Genomic DNA, 26,025 nt, shown 5'->3' on the forward strand with positions numbered 1-26,025 from the left:
AAAGTTTCCCACAATATTTCAGAATAGCAATGTTTTAACCAGATTGAGCCTGTTGTCTATGTATTACTAAAAGAATATTAGAAAGACATCTGCCCATTTAGAGGTATTTCAACAAAAATATTTAGAGTTTATATACTGTTTTTCCTGCTTTGACTTTCTAAATTAACTGTTGTACTATTTGGAAATAAACATAGTGTAGGAAATAGAATTATGTGTTTGTGAATTTTAGTTCTAATTTTGAAGCTAGCTAAGTGATCATCAGCAAAATGAAGTGGAAACTTTTAACCTTGAAAAGCCTTTCCAGGTTTAATAATCAATGATTTTTAGTGGCAGTTTGAAAACATAAATTCTCAAATTTTGATTTCCCCTAATTCTGTTTTACATATTAAGATATTTCCTATGAATAAGACCTTATAATATTTTATAACATAAAATTTTGTCTTCTATCTCCTCTTCTAAAGTCATGAAATTTGAACTAGATTTATATTAGAAATTGTCAACCAATGTCTCTGTCTATAGGAAAATAATATCTATCATGGGTTATTGTGGGAAAAAATGTGATTCAAAAGATTATGGTTTTAGGCCTGGTTATAGCATCACACGGTGTATGGTCATAAATCTCTTCTTTTCTCTGGGATTCAATTTCCTTACCTAGAAAATGAAGGAGTACGTAGGCTGCATTGCTCTGAAGGTTGTTTCTATCATTCTATGATTCTACTACTATTTTTAAATTTTTAAATAAATGTAAAAATCATTCAGGGATATTGTGGCTAATAAACTTAGCATAAGATAAATATATTGTTATGTTATCTTGCATATCACTTAAGCAAGAATAAAGTTTTAATTTGAATGATTTAATATTAGGTAGAAGATCATTTATACCATTTTTCATCATTATAATAATGCAGAGACCTCTCATTTTATCTTTAAATCATTACCGGTGTGACTTTTAAAAAATAACTTTTCAAAATAGGTATGTTTTGTCACATTTTGAATAGTGAATTCCTGAGACATTTAGATCTTATAAAAATATGAAGTTTTGATTAAATTAATCCACTGAGTGAATAGGTAAAACTCTATTTTACCAAAATGTTCATTGGATATCTCAATTATCTTGGGCTTTAAAAAATTACAATAATTAGGGCGCCTGGGTGGCTCAGTCCTTAAGTGTCTGCCTTCGGCTCAGGTCATGATCCCAGGGTCCTGGGATCGAGCCCCGCATCGGGCTCCCTGCTCGGCGGGAAGCCTGCTTCTCCCTCTCCCACTCCCCCTGCTTGTGTTCCTGCTCTCGCTATCTCTCTCTCTGTCAAATAAATAAATAAATAAATAAAAATTTAAAAAATAAAAAATTACAATAATTATTGTCTGCTTATATTTGGAATATATACTTGGGAACATAAGCTTATCTATATTTTAATGTTCCACTGCAGTTAAACTGATGCTGAATAAATGCAAAATATTTTATTATTATTAAACTTATAATTCTTATAAATTTGGAGAAATAAAATGATTCTTTTATATTAGCCCTTTCATATTTGAAGAAGGTCATTTAAGCTCAGGAAAACATCAAGAGATGTGGAATTATAATAAATGACACAATAAGATAATCATGATACAAAAGAAAGAAAATGCAAAATAGGATTTCACATAAAATATTTTTGTATAAACATTATACTATATATTTATACATAATATATGCTATACGTTTCAAATAAAATGTATCTCAAGAGCATGAACAAGGAACACATTTTTTCCTTCATCTTGCTTACTATTTTTCAACTAATTTATTTTTGATGAACTTGTTTAAAATGAGACATATAGAGAAACTTTTATATTAAGAAGCTAAAAATTTTGAAACTTAACTAATCAATGAGAAATAAGTCTGCCAAATCTTGAATGTATTTAGATAATTTCTCAAACATTTCACAGAGTTCTTTACTTTATTGGAGGAGTTTAAATATAGTTTAATTAACTGAATTTAGTAATGAGCAGTTTTAAGCTGAGTAAGTGGCTTCATTAGGTCAATATGTCAAAGGTAAATATTAAGTTGCACTAATTAAAATATGCTAAAAATGGTTATTAAAAAAACCCAATTTTTTAAAATGATTAATGAAATACCTTCAATGTATTTTCTAATAATAGCCACTCCATATTTAGAAAACCACCCATATTACGACAACAGAAAATTTGAATACTTGTTTTCATGCTTAGAATACCTCTTATACGTAAATGAATATCAACATTTTAGAGCTGGAGAAACAGAAACAGCAGTATAACTTGCATGTCATGCACCTGGTCTCCAAACTAGATAATTCTGTTACTCAAGACTGTTTAAATGTGTTAATATTTGGTAAAAAAAAAATAGTTATAAAAGATATTACTTTAGTTTAAAAATATTTCTGACTTATTTGATAATAGACCTAATTGAATGATTAAAAAATGCAATGAAACTCTTTTATCCTACTCACTTTAAATCACATAACAGAAACCCTGAAGTTCTAGATTTTGAAGAATACTTATATGACTTCAAAGGTAGTGTATGTACCACACATTGCAGCCTTCACCTAGCAGTTTGTAGTTAATCTCATTGATAGCCAGAAAAGAACACTAATTTTTATCCTATGTTGTTTATATGGTTAATTTTAAGTAAATTGTTAATAATTATTATAAAAGTTAACATAACTACAGTAACATGAGTTACCGTAAGCAAGGCATTCTTTAAAAGATTTATTTATTTGAGAGAGAGAGAGAGAGCAAGCACATGAGTAGGGGTAGGGGCACAGGGAGAGAATCTTCAGGCAGACTCCCTGATGATCACGGAGCCCCTGGGGTGGCTCAATCCCAGGACCCTTGAGATCACGACCTGAGCCAAAAACAAGAGTCAGATACTCCACAGACTGCGCCAGTCAGGCTCCCCAAGCAAGGCCTTTTTTAAGTTCAATGCATAGAAATATTTAGTTTCAAAAATGACATTATAAGGTTGATGCTATTATTATCTGAATTTTTTAGATCAGGAGACTGAGGCATAGTTTAAGGAAGGTCACAAAACTCAAGTGTGGCAAAATGAAAAGAAGAGCCCAGATAATATGAATCCAGCAGAGGCCATGCTCTCCACCATTTTATTCTATAACCATTTTAGTCCAATACAAATAGATCAGTCTTAAATCCTAAGAGAAAACAGTATCAGAAAGTCTGTGTAAACTGTGGACTTTGGCTACAAAGTGTTTGATCAACAGAGACTTTGGACTTAATTACAGAACTATGAAAATGGGCCATTTGCATTAGTTTTACGAACACCACAGCTGGAACTCAATATTTATTTCACCACCTTAATGTGAGGTTAGAAATTTTACAGATAGTATAAATAACCTTTTGGTGGGCATATGGCTAGGAAACAGTGACCAAAAAGCCATATATTGTGGTCAGAATCTAATAATTCATTTTAATTTTTTAGCTTTCAGAACATTCAAACCTAAATGAAGTTTGGAAGTATAGAATTATGTTAAAGAAATTATTTCAATCAATCCCCAAGTTCTGATTGAAAAACACTAGAAACTATGCTGGTCTCTGAAATCTTGATGAAAGGCTCAGATATGCAGATCATATTTCATAGAATTCAAGAATTGAGAAACACCTTGGAATTCACATAGCCTCTTGGGTAAAGAGAGATGAATTGCCTTGCCTAAGACATATGTCAAGAGGCCAAATCAAGATAAAACCAAAATATCCTGCTTCCAACAATTAATTTCACTGTCTCAAGCTGAGTCTATATGTTTTGTATATATATATATATATGGTATTTGTTGTTAACCCAGTGAAACATAGCTATACATTTAGACTGTGTTATATACTATTTTTACTTTTTAGTAAAGCACTGTTTAATTTAAAAGTTACTTAAAAAGTTCACATTAGGGCGCCTGGGTGGCTCAGTTGGTTAAGCGACTACCTTCGGCTCAGGTCATGATCCTGGAGTCCCGGGATCGAGTCCCACATCGGGCTCCCTGCTCGGCAGGGGGTCTGCTTCTCCCTCTGCCCTCTTCCCTCTTCCCTCTCGTGCTCTCTGTCTCTCATTCTCTCTCTCTCAAATAAATAAATAAAATCTTTAAAAAAAAAAGTTCACATTATACACTGTCATGGAAAAATCCTACATTGATATATTGCCAAATATTAAATAGAGGAATTAGAAATATGAAAATGAAGTAGGAAAATGAACCATTAGGACTTCCTTCTAATTTGCACATTCTTTTCTTTTGACATGGATTTAAGATGGAATATGTCTGTCTTTAACCTGGTAGGTCTAAGAGAAAAGTATATGAGAATTTATTTTCAGTTCCCTAAAAGAGCATTTTGAGATACAGAGCTCAATTTCCAGCTAACTCTCAGAACGAGGGGATAGGATACCTAGAAACACCAGAAAAATTAGACTGTTATACTTAGTGCTTTAAAAACGATTCTAATATCCTACTCTCAACAAAATTTTCTGGCCTGTCAGTGGTAAAATGCCACGGGGCACAAGCTGTACCAGAGACAGTTAACTTCAGAGTGAAAACAAGCCGAATTGTTCTTACTTTATAAGTTTCTTATCTGCCAACTTCACTGAATTAATAAAGTGCACATACTTAACAACATCAAAGGCAGCAATATCATGTAATATATTAGAGCCTGTGATTGCTGCTTCTAAAATCTCTCAAGAAAATGATTTTCTTTTCTGAAAAGCTATTATCTCCAGACTGAAAATTATTTGTCTATGTGACACTAAATTTCTTTTAATAGAAAGTTAATAATACATATCTGTATCAGTGTATTATTAACTTACAGCTAACTCATTTTTAGAGCTCCCCCCTACCCCCTGTAACCAAGTTTTTGAAAGCACTTAATTCAAATAAAACAGCTTGCACCTATGCAAGTAGATTTGAGAATATTTCAAATGAGGAATCTCTCACTACTCAATGAATTAAATGGGTATTCCGCATACTGAGATTCAAAATGGTTTCCTCTTGGAAAGTAAGTTATTTAAATAAGAATAGATTTTTTTTTTTTTACATTTTTTATATCTCACAACAATGCCAGCCCTACCAAACTTCTTATCCTGCTCTCTACATTGAGAGTGTTTGTCTCTTCCCAATGGTAGCCTGGAAAGGGAAATTATATATTAAGGTGAATTGGACGGCTGCTATTTTATCACCATTCCTAGCTTCATGACTAGTGTTCTATTACAGACTTGTGATAAGTATATTTATGAGAAAAATCCAAAACTAAAATAAAATCTGACAGCTATTGCCCAGAGTGAACAAATTATACAACATATTGTAAACCAATTAGATAACATTCTACACCCATGTGTCTCTGCTGTTCATTTTCCTTTTGGTCCCTAAGTCCACCCTCCACCCGTTTTTGCCTTGCTCTGTGCTCTGGGAGCCTGACTTCTCAGCACTGCTCCACACAGATTCCTTGACCTCTGATTTCCTTGGAATTGGATTAATGGAAAGATATTGGAAGACAGGAGAAGAAAGTGGTCCGATATTGATCCCTCCTCTCCCAGTGTCTCCACCTCACCGAGGTTTGGATACTGGCTGGGTCCCTCTTTGGCCACTGCTTTTTTTTTTTTTTAATTTTTTATTGTTATGTTAATCCCCATACATCACATCATTAGTTTTAGATGTAGTGTTCCATGATTCATTGTTTGTGCATTACACCCAGTGCTCCATGCAGAATGTGCCCTCCTCAATACCCACCACCAGGCTAACCCATCCCCCCACCCCCTCCCCTCTAGAGCCCTCAGTTTGTTTCTCAGAGTCCCTCGTCTCTCATGGTTCGTCTCCCCCTCCGATTTCCCCCCCTTCATTCTTCCCCTCCCGCTACCTTCTTCTCTAACTAGAATAACCCTGTTCACTTCCTATGGCCCTTCAGGTCCAGTGCTGATCATAGTACCTTGCTGTTGAGAGTTCTCTTGTGCCTCTACATCCCATATTAGCTTTCCCAAACTCTGTCCATATTTCTGTGAAAGTCTCCTCATTAAAAAATCTTTTATTACACTCTTTTGAGACTGCCATCAATTCCTGCTGATATTCTGAGTAACACACTATCTAAACTAGGGACATAAAAAGTTTATAGTCAATATTTAAAGAATGTGACTTCAAGGAAAAAGAAAAAATAATTTTGTTAAGACCATTGCAACTTACCCAGTTTAACACAGACTACTCCAGAAGAGCCTCCTGCTTTTCATTGTACAATCTAGTTCTTAGACATCAAATGTGGTTCACTTTCAAAAAAGTATGTTTCTCAATGAATCTATTGTAGTTCCTCATATTAAATTGCTTTTTCTTTCTCTATTTAAATACTCATTGATCAGCATTCTTTGCTTACTAGTGAGTTAAATAAAATAGCCCTGGGACTATTTGAGTTCATCTCTTTTTTTTTTTTTCTAAAATGAAGAATAACTGGACTTAAATTACATATTTCCACTTATTATACTGAACACTTTGAGCAGAATTCCCTTTACACTAATGTAATTCTTTAAACAATAGTGGTAAAAAAAAAAAGTTTGATTTCTCGTCTTATTAACCTGTTAGCATTTATAGTAACTTTGTTGACCCTTTTTAAAACTAATGAACTCAAGGTTTTAACTGTGAAACTGGTACACATTATTGGCCTTGATAGGTTTTCTTGCAATAGTTTAAGCCTGTGTACCTACTGGGACAATACTTTGTTCTTAGTCATTTTTCTTAATCATTTTATAGACATCTTTTCCCTTAAAAGTCAGTGTTATCTCAGCTTTAGCATAGATCAGTTCTGATACTAAAACTGTATAAATATTATAGACATATTCGAGAAGTCATTCAGAAAAATCTGTCTCTTTGCCTTGCAATCACCTTATACACACTTAGCATCAAGTAGCATTTAATTTTCTGGCCACTGCTAATTTAAATGAGTACAGAAAGCTAATGGGAGATTATTTGAAATCTAGAGAAATAAAAAAAAAAGAAACTACTGTATTATTGAAGCAAGAGATGTTTTAAAATATTACAATTATTCAAGCACTTATTGTAATTCCACGAACTCCCCAGAGTTAATAGATTGTATTAGACCCTTCTCAGAAGTCATGCTTTATGGCATTTGCGCTTATTTATTGTCCTGGCAGAAAGTTCCAGCGGAAGTCAAGGTCACCTTCTATCCCAAAGTTGGTATAATTAGTATCACTTCGGTGTTTCACCAAGCTAACCCAGGAGGTTATTAACTGCGTTTCATGTGGAGTGTCAAAGAAGCAAGAGCAGTGCCAGCAATCTTTTCAGCTTCAAAGGCACAGCTCATAAATTTAATTCGTTGGTTAGTAAGAAAGATACAACCAGTTTAGTTTATTAATGATTTTAAAAATAATTTTAGAGATGTTCTGGAAATACATTTATTCATATATGAAGGCTAAGCTTTTAACATATAAAACAGATCATCACCCTAATAATAAGTGATGAAGTCTTTGTATCTTATAAGTGATGTGCTTTCTGGAATATCATAAATATGGAAAATTTTAAATTTATTATCTGTATGTATATGCATATTATTATATAAAGATGAATCCCAGAAAATGGCACATAGTCTACTAGGGAACATTTTCTTTTCTTTCTCAGATGTTGTTTCGCAGGAAATGTGTATGTTATTAGATTATATAAAATCTAGGATTATTACCATAAAATCAATTAAGACACTCCTACATTTACAGAAGTAAAAACAGTATTAGTAAAACTGTTTACTTAGAAGAAATATAAACTAATGGAACAAAGATTTCTGTTTAAATTAACCTAAGCCAAAGAAATAAACAAGCTTAAAATGAAACTCTTAAAAATGTTTGATGTTTTAAATTGCACAAACCACAAGAGTGCCCTTAGAAAATAGAGTAGAGCATAAGTGTACTGCTTCCCTTAATAGGTCATATTGGAAAGAAAATAAGAACACTGGTTTTCCTCAACTATTTCCCAAATGCTATAGAGAAATAGTTAAATATTTAAGGATTTTCAAGTTTTGCTAGAGTTCATCTTCATACAAGTGAGAGTCAAATGCTTTGTTGAGTTTTGGAAGTGGTTATATATAACAAGTGTTACGTATTCGTGTTCCAAATAAGATCTACTAGAATACAAAAAAATGACTTCAGCATTCTATGCTATCTTGGAATAACCTAAACTGAAACACTGCCATTATTGAAATGTGTGGGTCCATAGCTAAGAGATGGGGACCTCCAGTCAGCATTCCCTCCCATGTGCAGCCTGTAGTCCCTCCCTTCAGCATTAGCAACACAATACTTGTAGCAAGGTTGAAAGTGCCCTCAGCTATGAACCATATGTGTTGCTTGCTCTTTCTAAGTAAGAAACATTTTTAGTAGCCTATTTTCATTATAAGCTATGTTTTAATATTTAATTTTAAAACTGCATCAACTTCATATAATAATTGTTGTTTTTAAAAAGACTAATGGAAATTTAGCTACACTTACAGCTTAAATGTGGAAACCTGTCTTTTTGTAGATAAGCCGGTCTCTCTATATGGGCCATCTGGAGACTGAATTATTAATTTTTGCCAAGTGAAAAAAACCCAACATATTGACACTTAATTTATAAAAGCTCACAACACCATGCAAATTGTGTTTTATTACCACCAATAAAACCAGAAACATTTTTAATAGCTAAATACTCATAATACAAGCTCATAAACAACTTCTTGATTTGCACACTTTGGGATTTAACTGTGTCTAGATGATACATTTTACCATTGCAAATGCTCTATTTGAGTGCATTCATAGTGACTAACTTAGACCTATAACGTTTTTACTCCATTTATTCTTTCTCGGTGCTGGCTTTTTCTTTTATTCTGTTAAATGCTTATGATCTTGTATTCAATTGTTTAAAGTATCTACACCAAAAAGGGAAGGAGGTGACACATTAATAAAACCAAATAAAGATAAAATAAAGATAGACTAGACTTTCTTTTGATAAAAGGAAATAGAGACTAGAAGCATAGGTCAGATCATTATTGCTTTTAATATTTTTTATTTTTTTTGAAGATGTTATTTATTTATTTGACAGAGAGAGACACAGTGAGAGAGGGAACACAAGCAGGGGGAGTGGGAGAGGGAGAAGCAGGCCTCCCGCTGAGCAGGGAGCCCGATGCGGGGCTCGATCCCAGGACTCTGGGATCATGACCTGAGCCGAAGGCAGACGCTTAACGACTGAGCCACCCAACCACCCCTCATTATTGCTTTTAAACCTGATTTAATTAAATAGATGCTTCAGACAGCAGTTTGGAGGACACATGTATGCATATTGTGTTTATTTTACTTTAGTTTATTGTATTTTGAAGCCAGAGAAAGGAAACAACAATCAAAGAAATCTGCATACAAAAATACTATTTCATAATCAGCATTTTAGGCCACTGTAGTTCATTAAAAATGACCATATTAAATATGTGTGGAATTTTATAATTTGTCTCAATTTCTCTATGCTGGCACAAAGTAAATAGTTCAGCAATTTTTTTTTTTAATTTGCTAGAGTTTAACTTTGTGTTAATGAATTTTGTTTTTATGAGTCACTTAGATTACTTCAAGAAATTTTTAGAGAACAAAGTATTTATTAAGATCTTTTAGACAGCAATATTTTAGGATTATACTTAATGGTCAAACAGGTCCCTAACTTCATTTACATTTAAATAACTAAGTTTTACGTCATTCACATGATTTAAAAGTACAATGGCAGCATATGGGCTAAAAGAGCTATGATGTATGCTAAAATTTCTTCTATTCTACATGGATGATTTAAAATATTTCACTTAATATTACATTTTTAAACATAAGTAACAAAATAAGCATGCTATTTAATAGTGAAGAATTGAGAACCTTCAGTGGAAGAACCTGACATTAAGCTTTTGATTGTCAAGGTATCCATTTCTTTTTTCTTTCTTTCTTTTTTAAGATTTTTATTTATTTGTTTAGTTGAGAGAGAGAGAGAGTGAGAGAGAGAGAGCCTGTGAGAGAGAGGGGCAGAGGGAGAGGGACAAGGGGACTCCCTGCTGAACAGGCAGCCCCACTCGGGGCTCTATCCCAGGATCCTGGGATCATGACTTGAGCCAACATTTGATGGACTGAGCCACCCAGGTGTCCCCTCGAGGTATCTATTTCAAAAGACATCCACCTTGAATAAACATATTGCCTGCAGTAGGATAAAGCTGCTAGCCAACCAACAAGATAAGGAATTAGGCTGCCCCACCTGTGAAATTTCCTCTTTCAGAAACCCATGGGTACCTTAGGTACCTGACTACTTTGAGTAACCCCACTTCTTCCTTCCAGTGCCCTCATTCCCACTCTTAGGCTTCAAATTCACCAATTAGTGATCCTCCAAAACATTTAGACACTCTAATAAAGGCAGAGCGCCAGGTCCATGCATGCTCTCTCTCTTTATGTTTGTGATCTCATTGTGTTGTCTTCCAGGAACTAAGTAATAAATCTTGTCTCTCAAAGTTTCTGATGGTTTCTTGCTAAAATGCATCCTGAGCTCATAATAAGAACCACAAGGGCTAGCCCAGCCACAACATTGGCCCTGGTGGAGTTAATGTCTGTGGGGGCTCCTACAAGTATTAGGGGCCGATCCAGGACAGTGGCTCAGACATTCCTATCTGAAAGCATTACTATCAATAGGCTACAATCAATGCAACGGTACCCATCTTTAAATTTTGTGAGTTTGGTCATTATTACTCTAGTAGATAGTTTGATAATGGTCAAGTTCTTAAATTTTTAAAAGACGTCCTTTGTTTTTGTTTTGCAATGCCATGCTGAAATAAGGTCCCATTGCAATTAGCCTCATTATAATTAATAAATTGGTTAAGATTACTAGACAAATGATGTAATTTTATTACTATAAAATTATTTTTGCCATTTCAAAGTCTAATGTAAACCCAAATCTATATTTGAATTAATAGTTCATTTAGATGTTTACAAAGTTAGACTATATAAATAATTTCATCATCAAGTTTGGAATTATGTTTCCCTATTTGAGGTATTGAAATGCATAAAGTCTCTGAACAGACTTTTAGTATTTAACAGGAAGTATATCAGATGTTTTATATCTTCTGTTTATATCTATCATCTCATTTTTGTATTTGAAAGACATTAACAATTTTGCAGAGCCAGAAACAGCAACTAGGAGCTTAGAAGTTTTCTGTCTTGATAAATATAAAATATTCACTTATAAATACTAATTTTATTTTATTTTAAAGATTTTATTTATTTATTTGACAGAGACAGAGATAGCGAGAGCAGGAACACAAGCAGGCGGAGTGGGAGAGGGAGAAGCAGGCTTCCCACGGAGCAGGGAGCCCGATGCGGGACTCGATCCCAGGACCCTGGGATCATGACCTGAGCCGAAGGCAGCTGCTTAACGACTGAGCCACCCAGGTGCCCCCCACTTATGAATACTAATTTTAAAAATATGATAGACATAACCACTGATACATGTCATTGTCTCATATATATATTTTTTAAATTTTCAATACCTTTATATTGTTATCTGTATAAAGTGAGGATACTGCTAAGGATTCCTACAGTATGACATAGTTATGAAATTAAAGCTCTATGACATGATCAAAATGAAAAAGATTTTCAAATTAAACACACCATGCTAAAATAATATCAATACTAGAAATCACATCAGATCATTTGGAAGCATTTCATAAATGGTCATATCTAACTCATTAACATTTATCACAGTAATCCAAAAAAAACACACTAGAAACATTTGTGAGAGTATATGTATGCCATGTGAATTGAATGATAGGGTTAATCAGGCCACTAGACTTAAAAAAACCCTGCAATTTCCAAAAGTAGAAATTAAAATGTCTTGTAGCAATGGTCTTTTGTAATGAAAAAAAATTTAAGAGATCTATAAAATGTTCAGGTTTTAGGTATATAATATAAATCCAGAATAAGTGTATAAACTATTGCTATACTCATGGATAGATAAATTTTATATGCTCTAGTAACATTTTATCTAATTTTCCATACAATCAATAAAAATTGGGCTTAAAAGTAATCAGTACACTAACACCAAAAAAACTTTGCCAAGTTATATATATATATAAAATTTCAGTAATTGCATGATACAACTATAGATAAACACATTTGTTTTACTAAAAAGAACTGAAAAATAATCCTATTATACACTGAGTGCTGATTATGTTTCCAGAGCTCTAGATATTATCTGATCCTCAAGACAACCTGGGAATTAAGTGCTTCTATCAAGTGTTTCTCATTTTTCTGATAAAAATGCTGAGGCTCAATTTGATTCATTGTCCAAGACCTTGTACTCACACCCAAAAATGCCTCTAGAGCACATTTTTTTTCCATCTTGCCCAGAACTGCTCAAGTTTGCTGGCGTCTCCATGTCTTGACACTTCTATTTGTAACAAGATAGTGCTAATTGCTAGCTTTCATTCCATATGGAATGGAATGTATAGAGTATATACATATATAATAGTATATGCATATATATGTATAGAGTATATACATATATGTATAGAGTGTATACATATATACTAGTATAAACTAGTATAGAGGCTCCTTTTCCTCCTAACAGAAACGCATTTTACGTATAAGCTGAAGAGATGTGAAAATTCTCGAAGTTGTGGCTGATGATTTGAGGAGATTCTTTTGTTCTGTTTCACCTTGATTTCTAATACAGCCACAGGTATGATTCTTTAAATGTATTTTAAATTGTTTGTTTATCATATCTGAGGATGGGAAACTTAGTAGCAGTGAAAGAGTGTAGATGGAAACATGAAGGGTGATTTATTTGCAGACACTTATTAAATATATAGACAGGTAGGTAAATGTTATGGTTTATGAAATTTGAAGAAATAACATTTAAACCTCATAAAATCAAATATAGTTACTTTACTTTAGATTATTGAATGAAAAGGATGAAACAAACAAAAATCTGCAAGATGAAAATATTGAGTTCTCTTTAGTTCTCACCTTTTCTTGGGCAATACATTCTTTTTTTTTTTTTTTTAAGATTTTATTTATTTATCTGACAGAGACACAGCGAGGGAGGGAACACAAGCAGGGTGGGAGAGGGAGAAGCAGGCTTCCCTCAGAGCAGGGAGCCCGACACAGGGCTCCATCCCAGGACTCTGGGATCATGATCTGAGCCGAAGGCAGATGCTTAATGACTGAGCCACCCAGGCGCCCCTAGGCAATACATTCTTATTATAATCCTTTTTTAACTATTAATTTTGAAATGTCTTTTACTAATTTATAAGTAAATGAATTGCATTCAAAGAATAATTGCATATGAAAGTTCTAATAGGCAATACACAAAGGAATACCATACAAGTTAAAAAAGAGAGTACAAAATTCACAACAATGTGAAAACTAGTATAGAGCTTCTTCAAAAAAATGATTACTTTTTTTTTTTTGAGAGAAAGAGTATGGGGGGGAGGGGCAGAGGAAGAGGGAACGAGAGAATCTTAAGCAGGCTCCAAGCCCAGAGCTAAGCCCGACGTGGGGCTCGATCTCACGGCCTTGATATGACCTGAGCAGAAATCAAGAGTTAGACCCTTAATCAACTGAGTCACCCAGGCACCCCAGAGCTTCCTCAAAAAATTAGAGATAGAAATACCATATGATCCAATAATTCCACTAGTGGGTATTTGCCCAAATAAAATGAAAACACTTATTCAAAAAGAAATATGTCTCTGTCATATAAATAAATAAAATCTTTTAAAAAAAATATGCGCCCCTATGTTTACTGCAGCATTATTTACAATATCCAGGATATGGAAACAACTTAAGCGTCCACTGACAGATGAATGGATAAGGAAGATGTAGTGTACACATGTACACACACAAACGTACATATGCACATGAATATTACTCAGCCATAAAAAAGGATGAGATTGTGTCACTGGCAACAACAGAGATAGACCTAGAGGGTTTTATGCTAAGTGAAATAAGTCAGACTGAGAAAGATAAATACCATACGATTTCATTCATATGTGGAATCTAAAAAAAAGGAAATGAATAAAACAAACGAAAAGCAGAATCAGACCTACAAATACATAGAACAAACTGATGATTACCAAAGGGGAAGAGGGTTAGTGGGTGGGCAAAATGGGTGACTGGGAGTGGGAGATTCAGGCTTCCTAGTTATGGAATGAATAAGTCACGGTAGTAAAAGGCACAGCATGAGGAATATAGTCAATGATATTGTAACAGTGCTGTATGGTGACAGATGGCGGCCCACTTGTGAGCACAGAATAATGTATAAACTTGTCAAGTCACTATGCTGTACACCTGAAACTAACATAACATTGTATGTCAACTGTACTCTAATTAAAAATTAAAGAAGTCCTAGCTCTGATGAAATGCACATTCTAGTAAATGAAAATGGAAATGAAACAGATAAATATATAGAATAATTCATAACAATGTTTATGTACTGACTGAGTCTTCCACTCCCTCAAATATGGACTAGAACATTAACGATACAGGTGCGCTTGGTGGCTTTTCCCAGCCCCCAGTGGTTTGTTGAAGATGGGAGAGAAAAGTAGGCATTAGACTAACATTTAATGTTATTGCTGCCATTTTTTTTCTATACAAAATAACTACTATGAAGTGCCTAACTTCTAAAATACATTTTTATTTCCACATATTTTGGTGCCTTTTGAAAAATATCTTCCAATTGTTAAGTAAAAGTAACAGGGAATGGTGTGTGGCTTCTCTGACATTTGTATGTTCCTCTGCAGAAAAGATTAATTCTTTACCACTTTTAAAGTCTATATTGTAAAGTTCACAGAACATTTTAGGAAACCTGTAAAAAGTGAATTTACTAGAAAAAGTAGAAAATTTATTTCATTTTAACAGGCTGCTTCAGATGCAATAAGTAAGATTCCACTTAAGATGCATGTGAACAAATATAAAATATTATTAAACACCTCACTTCGAAATAAAACATTTTTCTCTTATTTTATTCTAAGAGGTGTGTGTATACATATATATGCTCAGAAAGGGTATGAATACTTTTCCTTCATTAAGCACAGACACTGGTTACTTAGGAAGAATGCATTAATTTAATTGCTAGTGATTTTAGATACAACATGTTTAATTTCCATAATGGTACTGTCTGGCATGACCCCATATATATAGCAAGTCCTCAATAAATGTTTTTGAAGAAAGAAGGAATAATTGACAATTAGGAAATTTTTTTTGTTATAAGTAGGTCTTCAAAAAAAAATCAAGTCAACGTCACTATCCTTTTCCATCAAAGTGATCTGTCTTTACAGTCAGAACTTAATATTATCACAGGATTTTGTTAGTATGCACTAATTGCATTTCACTTAAATTGTTATTTGTTAAAAATCTTTGGAAAAATAATAAATTGAAGCACAGTAAAAATTTAGGTATCTTTCATTTCATATAATATCACAAAGCATTTTTTTACCTTTTTTCATTTTTATTACTTTCCCCCATTCCCATATAAATTGTTATGAGAAAGATCTTTAAATTCTTCTCATTTATAGATTTAGCTCAAATACAGTTCACTTAATAATACTAATATAAACATAGGACTTTTTGAGAAAATCTTATAGCTACTATCATCAAACTTCAGTTATCAATCATATATCATATAATAGAGTTGACATGATTAATAAACATTAATAATTATCTAATATCAGATATTTTTCAGAAGCAAGAGAAAAATATTATGATAACTGTTACATTAAAGCTAGCAACTCAATTTAATAGTCTAACTGAACAATCTTTACAAGTGAAGGAAAATAATGTTAAGCCCAGTACTTAGTACAACTTTAATTAACATATATTAATGTAAAGTCCCCATGATTTCAAGTTAAATTGTTAAGTTTAACACATATTAGTATAGCCAACATGACACAAACATGTATAAATACAAAAAGACAAACTTAATAGGACAAATTCTCTTTGAACATTGCTTATGCAAAAATTAAGTTTAAAATCTGTTTCCTATAATGCACTCACAATTTTTTTAATTTCTTCATCACCTACTAACCACTTAATGACTGCTCAGGAAAGCTTTTTTAATATTTCCGAACCATAATGCAATTATTTTTTGCCTTTAAAGATTAATTCTATTTCTTCAAGGTTGCTTTCCTTAAAGCAAAAATATTTATTAATAAACCAATACCAGAAATTACTCACGGAGCCAAATGAATTCCTATCGTCCTGGACAACTTTATCAATATTCGTTTTTAGAACATTCTGTTAGTAGACTAAATAGATCTACTCAGAGAATCCCTTTAGGATGACTCGTTGAATATTTACTTAAAAGTTCTATGTGATGAATAGTTTCTAAAGATCCCATGAATTATGCCAATTTTTAAAACACTTTCAACACTGTGGATATTTTTAATCCAGTGGCAGAAGAATAAGTCATTAACATTAAACAAAGATCTTTAAAAAGCAAAAGCTACCTTTGCAACCTTGAACACTTTATTTCTTTGCTTATATTTATAAGGCAAGACAAAAAGAAAAAAAAAGTGTCCCATGTTCACATTTAAACTTGCTCAGTGTTTGCTCCATATATTTTTAACCTATATTCTGGAATATTTTCATAATAGTTATAAGTGGCACTAAAAAAGTTAAAATGTACCATCTTGCCTCATATTCTATTCCAATAACCCGAATTGATAGTAATTTAGGTGACTTAATTACTTCTTATGATTAAGTAAAATCGGATCTCAATTTTTCTACCCTTTAAAAAAACCCTTAAAGCTTCATTTAATGTGTTTTCCAGGCCATAACAAAGAAGCATACTGTACCTCTTACGCTGCTGGTTGTTGCAGATGTGGTTGGGCTGGTTGTTATGGCTACAGTGGTTGTGACCCTTACAGTGGTAAGGGAGGGGATGATAGTAGTGGGAAGCAAAGTGTTGGGAACATCTGGTGAGTGGAAAAAAACAAAATATAAAACAAAATCATATCATGCAAACAAAAGATTCAAATTATAAATACATAGGTCTTATTTAGGTTTAACTTTAACAGGCTTACACAGATTATCAGGCACAAAGCTAGCTGTACCACATGGTTCTTGTCATTTTTTTGTTCACTTCTTTTTCCTGTTCCCACGCAAAGCAAAAACTTGGGAGCGATGTTTGAGAATAAGCAGATTGTTTGTAACATGTAGAGTGAAATTTAAAATGACAAGAATTCATTTGTTCACTGAGTCATTTAAAAAGTGTGACATGCAGTAGCAAAATACAAATAGGTAAAACAAACAAACAAAAAGACATGCTTTGTCAAAGAAGTAAACAAAGAAAAAACACAACAGAAATAAACACAAATAACACCACTATATAAGATTAAAGAAATGTTAATGATGGATGAGTATATGCATGTTAAATGCTCTTTGATTTTTTTTCTTTTAGGAAAACTTAATGGTAGGAAATAGGATGACAGCAATCTTTAGAAACAAACAAATAAAAAAAGAAGCTAATTGTTATTATTATTACTTTGCTTTTCTTTTTCTCACAAATGATGTTAATGTACAGCTTAGAGTCTTGCAATTCTTACCCTGATTAGCTGGTAACGCCTTCTAACAATTTTGCAGTACCTAGGAGTCTTTAACAAGTATTGAGTCAACTAGAATGGAACCCAATATTCTGAAAGGTTTAGGATTTATTTTATTTGGCATACATAGGAGAGGTGATTGAACGTAGACTTAAGCCATAATATTCAACCCCTAATCCATGGTTAGTAAAAGTTGCCAAAAGTTAACGCTAGATTCCAATACAGAAAACATAATAAACAGAAAGAATAACTTAGAATTTTACACCAAAATCTTCCTTTCACTCAAAACTGGCTGAAAATTTGAAGAGTAGTGGAGGAAACACTGAAACAATGTAGCCAGTGTCAAGCTATAGAGCCTCAGTAAGATTCTCAAAAAGTCAAATCTTGTCTCAAGTGGATAGGCATATAATTTACACAGTGAGGAAATGAGAAACAGTTCACAAATTACCTGTAATTACTGTGCTGGGGTTTGATTTCACATGTTTGCCACACAGTCCCTATATAGTCAAAGTGTTTGACAGATTATTTTGCTGTTAAAAGGCTTCCTGTCATTCTCTCAGCTAAAGTCTTTGAGTTACACCAAAAATTTTCTAGTCTTTTACTTTTGACAAATTAGCCCTCCTCAATTCTCAGACTTGAACCTGCTGGATTCTCAACACTGGAGACATCAGAAAACAGTAGGAGCTCGCTCTCTTATCTTGGGTATTGATGTTTACACCTGTTTTTCAACAGGGAAAATGCTTCCTAGACAGTCAAATTAAGAAAACAACCTTCTAAAAACTCAATGGTGGTACGTTAATCACTGGAGAAAATGGTTATTGCCTGGTGTGCGATTACCATGATCATAAAATAGAACTGACTTTAACAACATTATACACTGAATAAATATCATGTATATATGCACGTATACCCCTTATTTACTAATTTTTATAATACTTTTTATTTTCATGGTAAGCTTCCCTAAATGGCTTAGGCAGGCAGCAGGTAAATGCAAGATATTTTCTAAATTAAAAAAACATGAGTAATCTTAATTTTCATGCATACCTAAAATAGAAAATAATACATTCTTCGTCGGCTAGTAAAATCCTTTGCTCATTAGGATCTCAAAATATATGTATTTCATTTATGCAGAGGGAAATGACTTACAAGGCTATCAAACACAAGAACATATAATGATATCAGCCCTTTAAAACTCCATGTAAAGAAACTAATACCACCAAACACAGCACAGATGATAAAATCTTAGGTTATTTGCTATCAGACAGTGAGTTAAAATAAGATCCCATTAGATCTAAAAAGCAGCCTTTCAAAATCAGCTAATACCATTCAATTCCTAAGAACTGGAATACAAATAACAGGTTTTGGTGGTGTTTGTTCATTTTTTAAGTTAGCCAAAAAAACATTATGTGGACTTTTTTTTATTCCATATCAACAAAAATGAGTAATAATAAATCTTGATTTGTTTTAGAGACAGTCTATATATTTTCAGGTACTATGAATATTTTTGTATAAACCAAACAATATCTTTATTTCCTATAACTGTGAAAATGCATGAAATTTAGGGCTTTTCCTAGACTAATAATTAGTGAACCAAAAAAAGAAAAAAAACAACCCAATAGTTTTAATAATTGTTAATCCACTTTAAGAGAACTGCCCTAGAGTCTTTTAAAGTGTCCAGACAGATAACACTACAAATCATTATTGGCTCATATTCTGACTCCTGCTTTATCAGCCCATCATTCTCCCTCATCCTTTCCTTTTGACTTCATATGTACCTAAAAACAAACCTGCTGAAAGAAATTTGATGGAAAACACTTTGGTCCAATGACAATTGGGCCAAGAAAAGTATCTGTCGAATAAGAAATATCTCCCAGTCACTGTTACATTTTTAATCACTACTAACTTTATATCATCCTGTGTTCTGAAACATTTTAAACATTTTCATTTATCCTTTTTACACTACATTCTTGTTTATCCAATTTTTTCAGCTCTATTGTAAAATAGCAAAATTTGGAATAATCTAAATACTGAACACCAGAAGAGTAATCAGAATCAACCGAAATTCAGCAACACAGGATCAGTTGGAATTCGCTGGAATTCTCAGGAAGATCAAAAAAATTTTATGATACTTCTCTCTTCTACCTAAACTTTCTGTCTGCTCTGATTTTATTGACGTCAGTCTCCACACTTGACAATTAATCCTTGAAGGGAAGAACTCTGCCTATTTTTGTTAGGATCCTAGCACAATTTAGAAGGTGTATAAATACTTACTAAATGAATTTGTTCATAGCATAATAAACATATAACATATTTTAGGGGATCTAAAAATGTCCATTTTTTTGACAGGGTCATCTAGTTAATATAAAACTAAAAGATAATTTTTTTACTTTTTTTAATGTAAACTCTACCTCCAACGTGGGACTTGAACTCACGACCCCAAGATCAAGAGTCACATGCTCTACCAACTGAGCCAGCCAGGTGCCCCAAAAGATAAAATTTTAAGACCACAACTTACAGCTTCTTCCTTCCATAAATATCCTTGCTAACAAAATGAATTATTGCCCACCTTTCCTGCTACTTTGAAAGCAGTGTGAGCCTGACCCGAGATTCATGTCCTCCATGCCTCCTTATGAACTCTCTTCATTTTCACCTAATTCGAGACTTTCAGAGAAAGGGTGACAGGCCAGGAGGTCTCATTAAGTAGATCCTATTGTGATCAGTAATAAGAGATCACAACAAATTTATGAACTGTCTATATTATTATCCCCACTTAATGGATGAAAGAACTTTGAGATAGAACTTCCTTGTCTCTAAATTTAAATATATATGCATATATGTGTATATTAGAGTACAGAGAGAATATTTTATTTCATATGAGTATAATGGAGAGGTTTTTGGAACACTTCCACCTCAAGATCATTTATTTTAGCTGCCTGACTGCAACTCTTGTCAAAGCAGAAATTAGAAAGAGAATCTGAGCTGCCTTTCTAAGTCCAAACACTCAGATCTGATTTTCACTCCGATTGGCAACAGTTAACATCATTTCCCAATTGTTTAAAAGGTCTGGTTTGGTGCATTCTCTTTTGACCTTTTATTTAGATATTGATAGTGAAAATGGAGCTACATTTTCAAAAGGAAACATGACATTAGAAACACTAGTACCTATCATTTGTCTCATTTTTGAGGTATCTAGAATTCTGTACATTTTTAAAACCATTATACTGTTAATACAAAGTACTCAATCAAATATAGTACAGGATAGAAAATGCAGGTCATTTTTTCCCCTTCCAAGACATATCCATTTATTTTTTTAAGAATAAAAATACACTAATCCACATGCAGAAGAATTATACACATGCACACACACATAATAAAAATAACTGAATCCTGATTTAACATTTACTGTCCATAAAGCAAGATAATCTGCAGTCATATTAACATTATATGTAATTTGCTGAATATGACTTGTCGATTTTAGAAGATCTTAATACATGCCTTACATTTTAATATCATATGATTAAAGGATGTCTGAACATGGATGCTAAGTAACTATAAATTTAAAAAATAGAGAAATGAATGGTTTGTGACATAATTTATGAATATCAAAATTCAGAAATTATAACTATATAGTAAGTTAATCAATTAACTACATGGCATTTCATCTCTGATTTCTATAATACAAAAGATGGCGTCAAATTTTTTATTGCTATTTTCCCTGGAGAATATCTTATTTGAATCAAATAATACTGAATTTGCCTGAAAAAAAAAGTAGTTACAAATAAAATGTTCAGAATTTACAATTTGCAAAAGAAATTAACTTTATTATATATTTCCTAGATGTTAAGGCATAAAGAATGAAGAGTTAGTAATTGATAAAATACGTAGTGGATAAAAATGGTATTTGGGGAAATGAACAAAGTAAAAATAATCTAATTTATTTGTCTAGATAGATGTATACATAACAAAGTCAAGGATTAGTTGAAAGGAAAAATAGTGAGCATTTTTGATAGGAAACTGAGAAAAGTAAAGGTTCTAAGACATGAAAATATTTGCTTATAGTTTTACCTACACATAAGATGTGAATTACAATAAATTACACTTCTCATTTCAGTTGTAACATATATACTATTTTCCTGTAAAAGGAAAATTCAGGAGTATTTCAATAATGTCAGACAGAACTCCAAATTTAGTCAATTGTACAATTGCATATTAGTGCAGACAAAGTCTAAGTAGGCAGCCAAGAGTTCTTCATGTGACTGGATGCTGGGTTACAAATAAATGCAGTATAAATAGTGTGGGTTACTTCTGTAAGGACCTACTCACTTGCAGAAGCACAATTTCAGCTCCCACAACAAAGTTGTTGAATCAGGAAACTGAAATCCATGTCCAGGGACCATGGCTAAACTTTGTTATGACTAATTCATCAGTCCATCATCTCTCCTGATCAACCTGCTTGATTCTGCCACGAAGAACTCAAAACTGCCTCCACCATTGTTGTTAGGCACCGCATTGGAACAAGAGGGGCTAGAGTTCCAAAGAGCATATATGCCTGGCTTCTTTTCTTTATTTTTCCTAGTGCCCGGTTAACATAAGCAAAGAAGCCAAAGTCTAGCACACAAGAAGACATGTGCCCCTGACACAAGTCTTTTCCCAAAATTCTAGACTTCTTGCTGTTCTTCTCTTTGCTGCCATGTTCTCAGAGACATGGCCTGTTTCCTGACGTTAATTATTATATTTCTTGTCTTTTAAGTTTAGTTAAATATGATCTCATCTGTAAAGCATTAACCAACTCTGCAGAGTTAATCTCTTCCTTCAAAGCACCCTCAAGGCACTTAGCACATACTTCTACACATGCTTGTTATATATTACATTACCATTTTATTTATATATCTATCTCTCCAATTAACTTCAGGCTCAGTAGTTATAAGTCAACATGTCTTAGTCTTTTAAAATATTATTTTGCTGGTGGGACAAGTTTACTCTGACTCAATGCTCCAGTATTTTCCAATCTCTGTCCCTTTCTTGATGTACCAATAAAATGCTACTCCCAAGTTTCAGCCTGATTTGGATCTGCTCTGTGAAGACTTCCTTAAACAAATGAATATCAACTGATTCCCCTTCTTTCTGAATATCCATCTTTTTTTTTTTTTTTTGAGTTTATGTACTGCTTCCCTCATTTTCTTACCAATAGCCCCATGCCAACAATGCTTTACCTTCGTGGCCGACCGTTATGGGCACAGCCAGAGTTACAGGCCTCTAACTAGCTCCATGTCCGTATTTCTCTCTCCCAGTTGAGAATAAAATACATGTGTGATGCTATGTTAAGATTTTTTAAATTTCTCTGATTTACATAATCAATTAATACATTCTATTATTCTAACTCTTATTAACAATAAAGTACTTAGTACCCATAATATATACCAAAGCTTTTCACGAAATAACATTTATATAACAGGAGGCTATAACATTTATTTGGCACTAACACGCATTGCTTGTATTTTATGTTCTTCACAAGCCAACAAGATGATAAGATAACAAAGAGAACAGAATAATGATACACTTCTGTGCTTCCTACAGGTACCTAGTTCTATGCTTTGAATTTGACTGGGACTTTATAAATAATGCTCTTACTGGTGGTAATGACAATGACGTCAGTAGATAGGGAATAGTATCATTTTTAATAACATGAATCAGTAATTGAGCCTTATTCATGGTTAATTTGTGCAAAAAAAAAAAAATCTCCCCTCCTTCCTATTACCATGTCTGAGATGGTTTTTTAGAAATTTCTGCTAAGAGTCTTCAAGTCTAAATGATTATTTAAAAAATTAAAATGCAGCACACTGAAGAATCTTATATTCTGAATGTGGGTTTTCAATGTTTTTAAAAGTGTTAGAGCTCTAAATCATATCCAATTCAAATAATAGAAAAGTGCCCTTTTTAATCACATCCTAATGAAGGAATTAAAAAAAAAATGCAACCACATTTTGTTACTGGAGCTTATTAGAGCACAGCAGATCCTGTATAACCTTGTTAAAATGAAATCAGGTTCCAACAAGCACTGTATACAATAAATTGAAGAATGGTGTAGCACCTATTTTCCAACAACGCGCTTTTCAGGTTAAAGGTATGTTCTGTTCTCTACAAATGCAGTGCACAATAATTTCTAACTTGTCAACCTGTTTTGTTTTCTGGCAGTTTCTTTTTTTAAAAACAGCATTCTGGCCCATTCAGAATGGATTTTCTAAGCAAAATTAAGTCTAAAGAGTCCCAGAAACCCAAGCTGCTTGTTTCTCTCCAAGGACTAGTGTTCAATAGGGAGAAAAATTGCTACCGTTTAGTCTGGACTCCATATGTCTACTTTCTTTCTAACTCCCCAGGGTGGTCCAAGGGTAATCAAGAGTGAGTCCAAACCAAGGATTATTAGTGGAGATACAGACGGGTCAGAACTCAACATACATTAGAAGTATTAAGGTAAGAAGTGTCTTTTTGAAAGAAGCTATTCACATTTCCTAACCTTAAGAAATAATAGGGCATCCTTAACCTTCTTACTGATAATTGCACTGCCATTGGAAGCAATTGTAAGAGGAAAAATGTACTGTATTGGCTTTTTTACCTGTGCAGAGAAGGACGTTTATCTGTTCCCATTATGTTCAGCTACATGTAGCAGCCTATTTGGATTATAGCATAAGAACGGATAACAGCACCAAGGCTCTTACTTAAATGACAACCACCAGGCTGACAAGGCCTCAACTTGCCGGTGCATGCTTCCTCCTCAAGAGCCATATGGTAACCTCATCTGCTTCATAAAAAGGAACCCTTCTCAAAATTAGATTTGAATGAATCCCCTTTTCATCCCTCTGATAGCTTCCACTGGCTTCACATACTAAATGGAATCCTCATGCAATGATAATAAAAAAAAAAGGCTGCTTTTAAAAAATGAAAAGTACTGCAGTTTTAAACTGTAGGTGGTAACCAACAGTTCCATGTAATTACAAGGAAAGTTTATGAATAAAATCAGCCTGTTGTTTGGAAAAAAATGGATGCATTTTTTTCTTTTAAAATATCCCTTCACATTCCAAACTGACAAAAGTGAAGTAAAATTTAAAGTAGGAAAAAAAAAAAAATCCTTCCAAGTGGAGGATCCTACATTATTTAAGCTCCACCTACTTCAATGCGATGAGCTCTTTCTTAAAAGTACTTTGCCAGAAAGTAAATCAGATGATATGGTCAAATACTTTAAGTTCTGTGAGGATAAAAGTTTTGTTTGGGAGAATATTTCTGTCACTGGTTAAAGAAAAACTCAAAGCAAATATGAATACACGTAGGAGACACGTGATCTAGTAGAAAAGTACTGACTGAGAAATCCAGATACTGACCCACATCCCTAATGTTCAGAGTTCTCACACAAAGCAAGGTCTTTCCTAACCTTACAACAGATTATTAAATCAACTGGTTCTCCCCTGGGATTTAGTTATACAAACTGATAACCTTCCCCAAGTTATTGACATTTAAAATATGCTCTCAGTAAGAAAGTGAATATTTTACTAAAGTAAAACATTTCTAACCATGGAACTTCATATTCTCCTGAATATGTCTCTTGGAATATTCCAAATAATGAAGGGACCCTGAAAACATCTCTGAAGTTGCATCATGGTGAAGCACAGGAGTGAAAACTCTTCACTTTTTAATTTTTACTAAGAAGTCGAGGCATAATAGGGAGTGTTTATTTATCTCTTACAGGATCAGCAGTGCTTGGCCAAGCACTTGTATATAGTAGATTCTTAAGAAAGATTTCCTGAAATAACGAAATATTAGGTAGTATAGCATTGTGATATGATTTTCAGAAAAAAATATATATTTGGCCAGAAATAAATATTATCTTTATAAGTGATGTTATAGACATCCAAAGAACAAATTCAATTTTTAGTAAGCAATAATCACAGAATTTTGCAAAAAAAAATTAGACGTGTGAAGTCAATTGCATAAATCTTCTAATTTCTAGGGTTGCTTTTTTTCCTTTCATTTTTTTTTAATTTAAATTCAATTAGCCAACATATAGTACATCATTAGTTTCTGATGTAGTGTTCAGTGATTCATCAGTTGTGTATAACACCCAGTGCTCATCACATCATATGCCCTCCTTAATGCCCATCACCCAGTTACCCCATCCCCCCACCCACTTCCCCTCCAGCAACCCTCAGTTTGTTTCCCAGAGTCAAGAGCCTCTCATGGTTTTTCTCCCTCTCTGATTTCTTCCTATTCAGTGTTCCTTCCCTTCCCCTATGATCCTCTGCGCTATTTCTTATATACAACATATGGTTTCAGTTATATGTGGAATTTCTAGGATTTCTATTGAAGATATTAATTCTTCTATACACAGTTGTCCATTTTGTGCACTGCTTAACTGTATAAGGCACCATTTACATATGGAGTGCCAAATAAATATAT

General features: G+C 33.2%; 1 protein-coding gene across 3 annotated transcripts in view; it reads right to left on the reverse strand.

Moving 5' to 3' along the window:
* The window catches only part of CADM2 (cell adhesion molecule 2), a 1,012,057-nt gene that overhangs the window by 51,248 nt on the left and 934,784 nt on the right, over positions 1-26,025 (reverse strand). For 2 of the 3 annotated variants that reach the window (XM_081798557.1, XM_031041510.2), the window contains one exon: positions 16,831-16,950. The exons of the other annotated variant lie outside the window; for it this stretch is intronic. In XM_081798557.1, the coding sequence (XP_081654683.1) occupies positions 16,831-16,950 (120 nt within the window). The remainder of the gene's footprint in view (positions 1-16,830; positions 16,951-26,025) is intronic. 3 annotated transcript variants of the gene reach the window in all.

The sequence above is a fragment of the Leptonychotes weddellii genome, chromosome 1 (genome assembly GCF_054177405.1).
Source record: "Leptonychotes weddellii isolate Sample4059 chromosome 1, ASM5417740v2, whole genome shotgun sequence".
Lineage (NCBI taxonomy): Eukaryota > Metazoa > Chordata > Mammalia > Carnivora > Phocidae > Leptonychotes > Leptonychotes weddellii.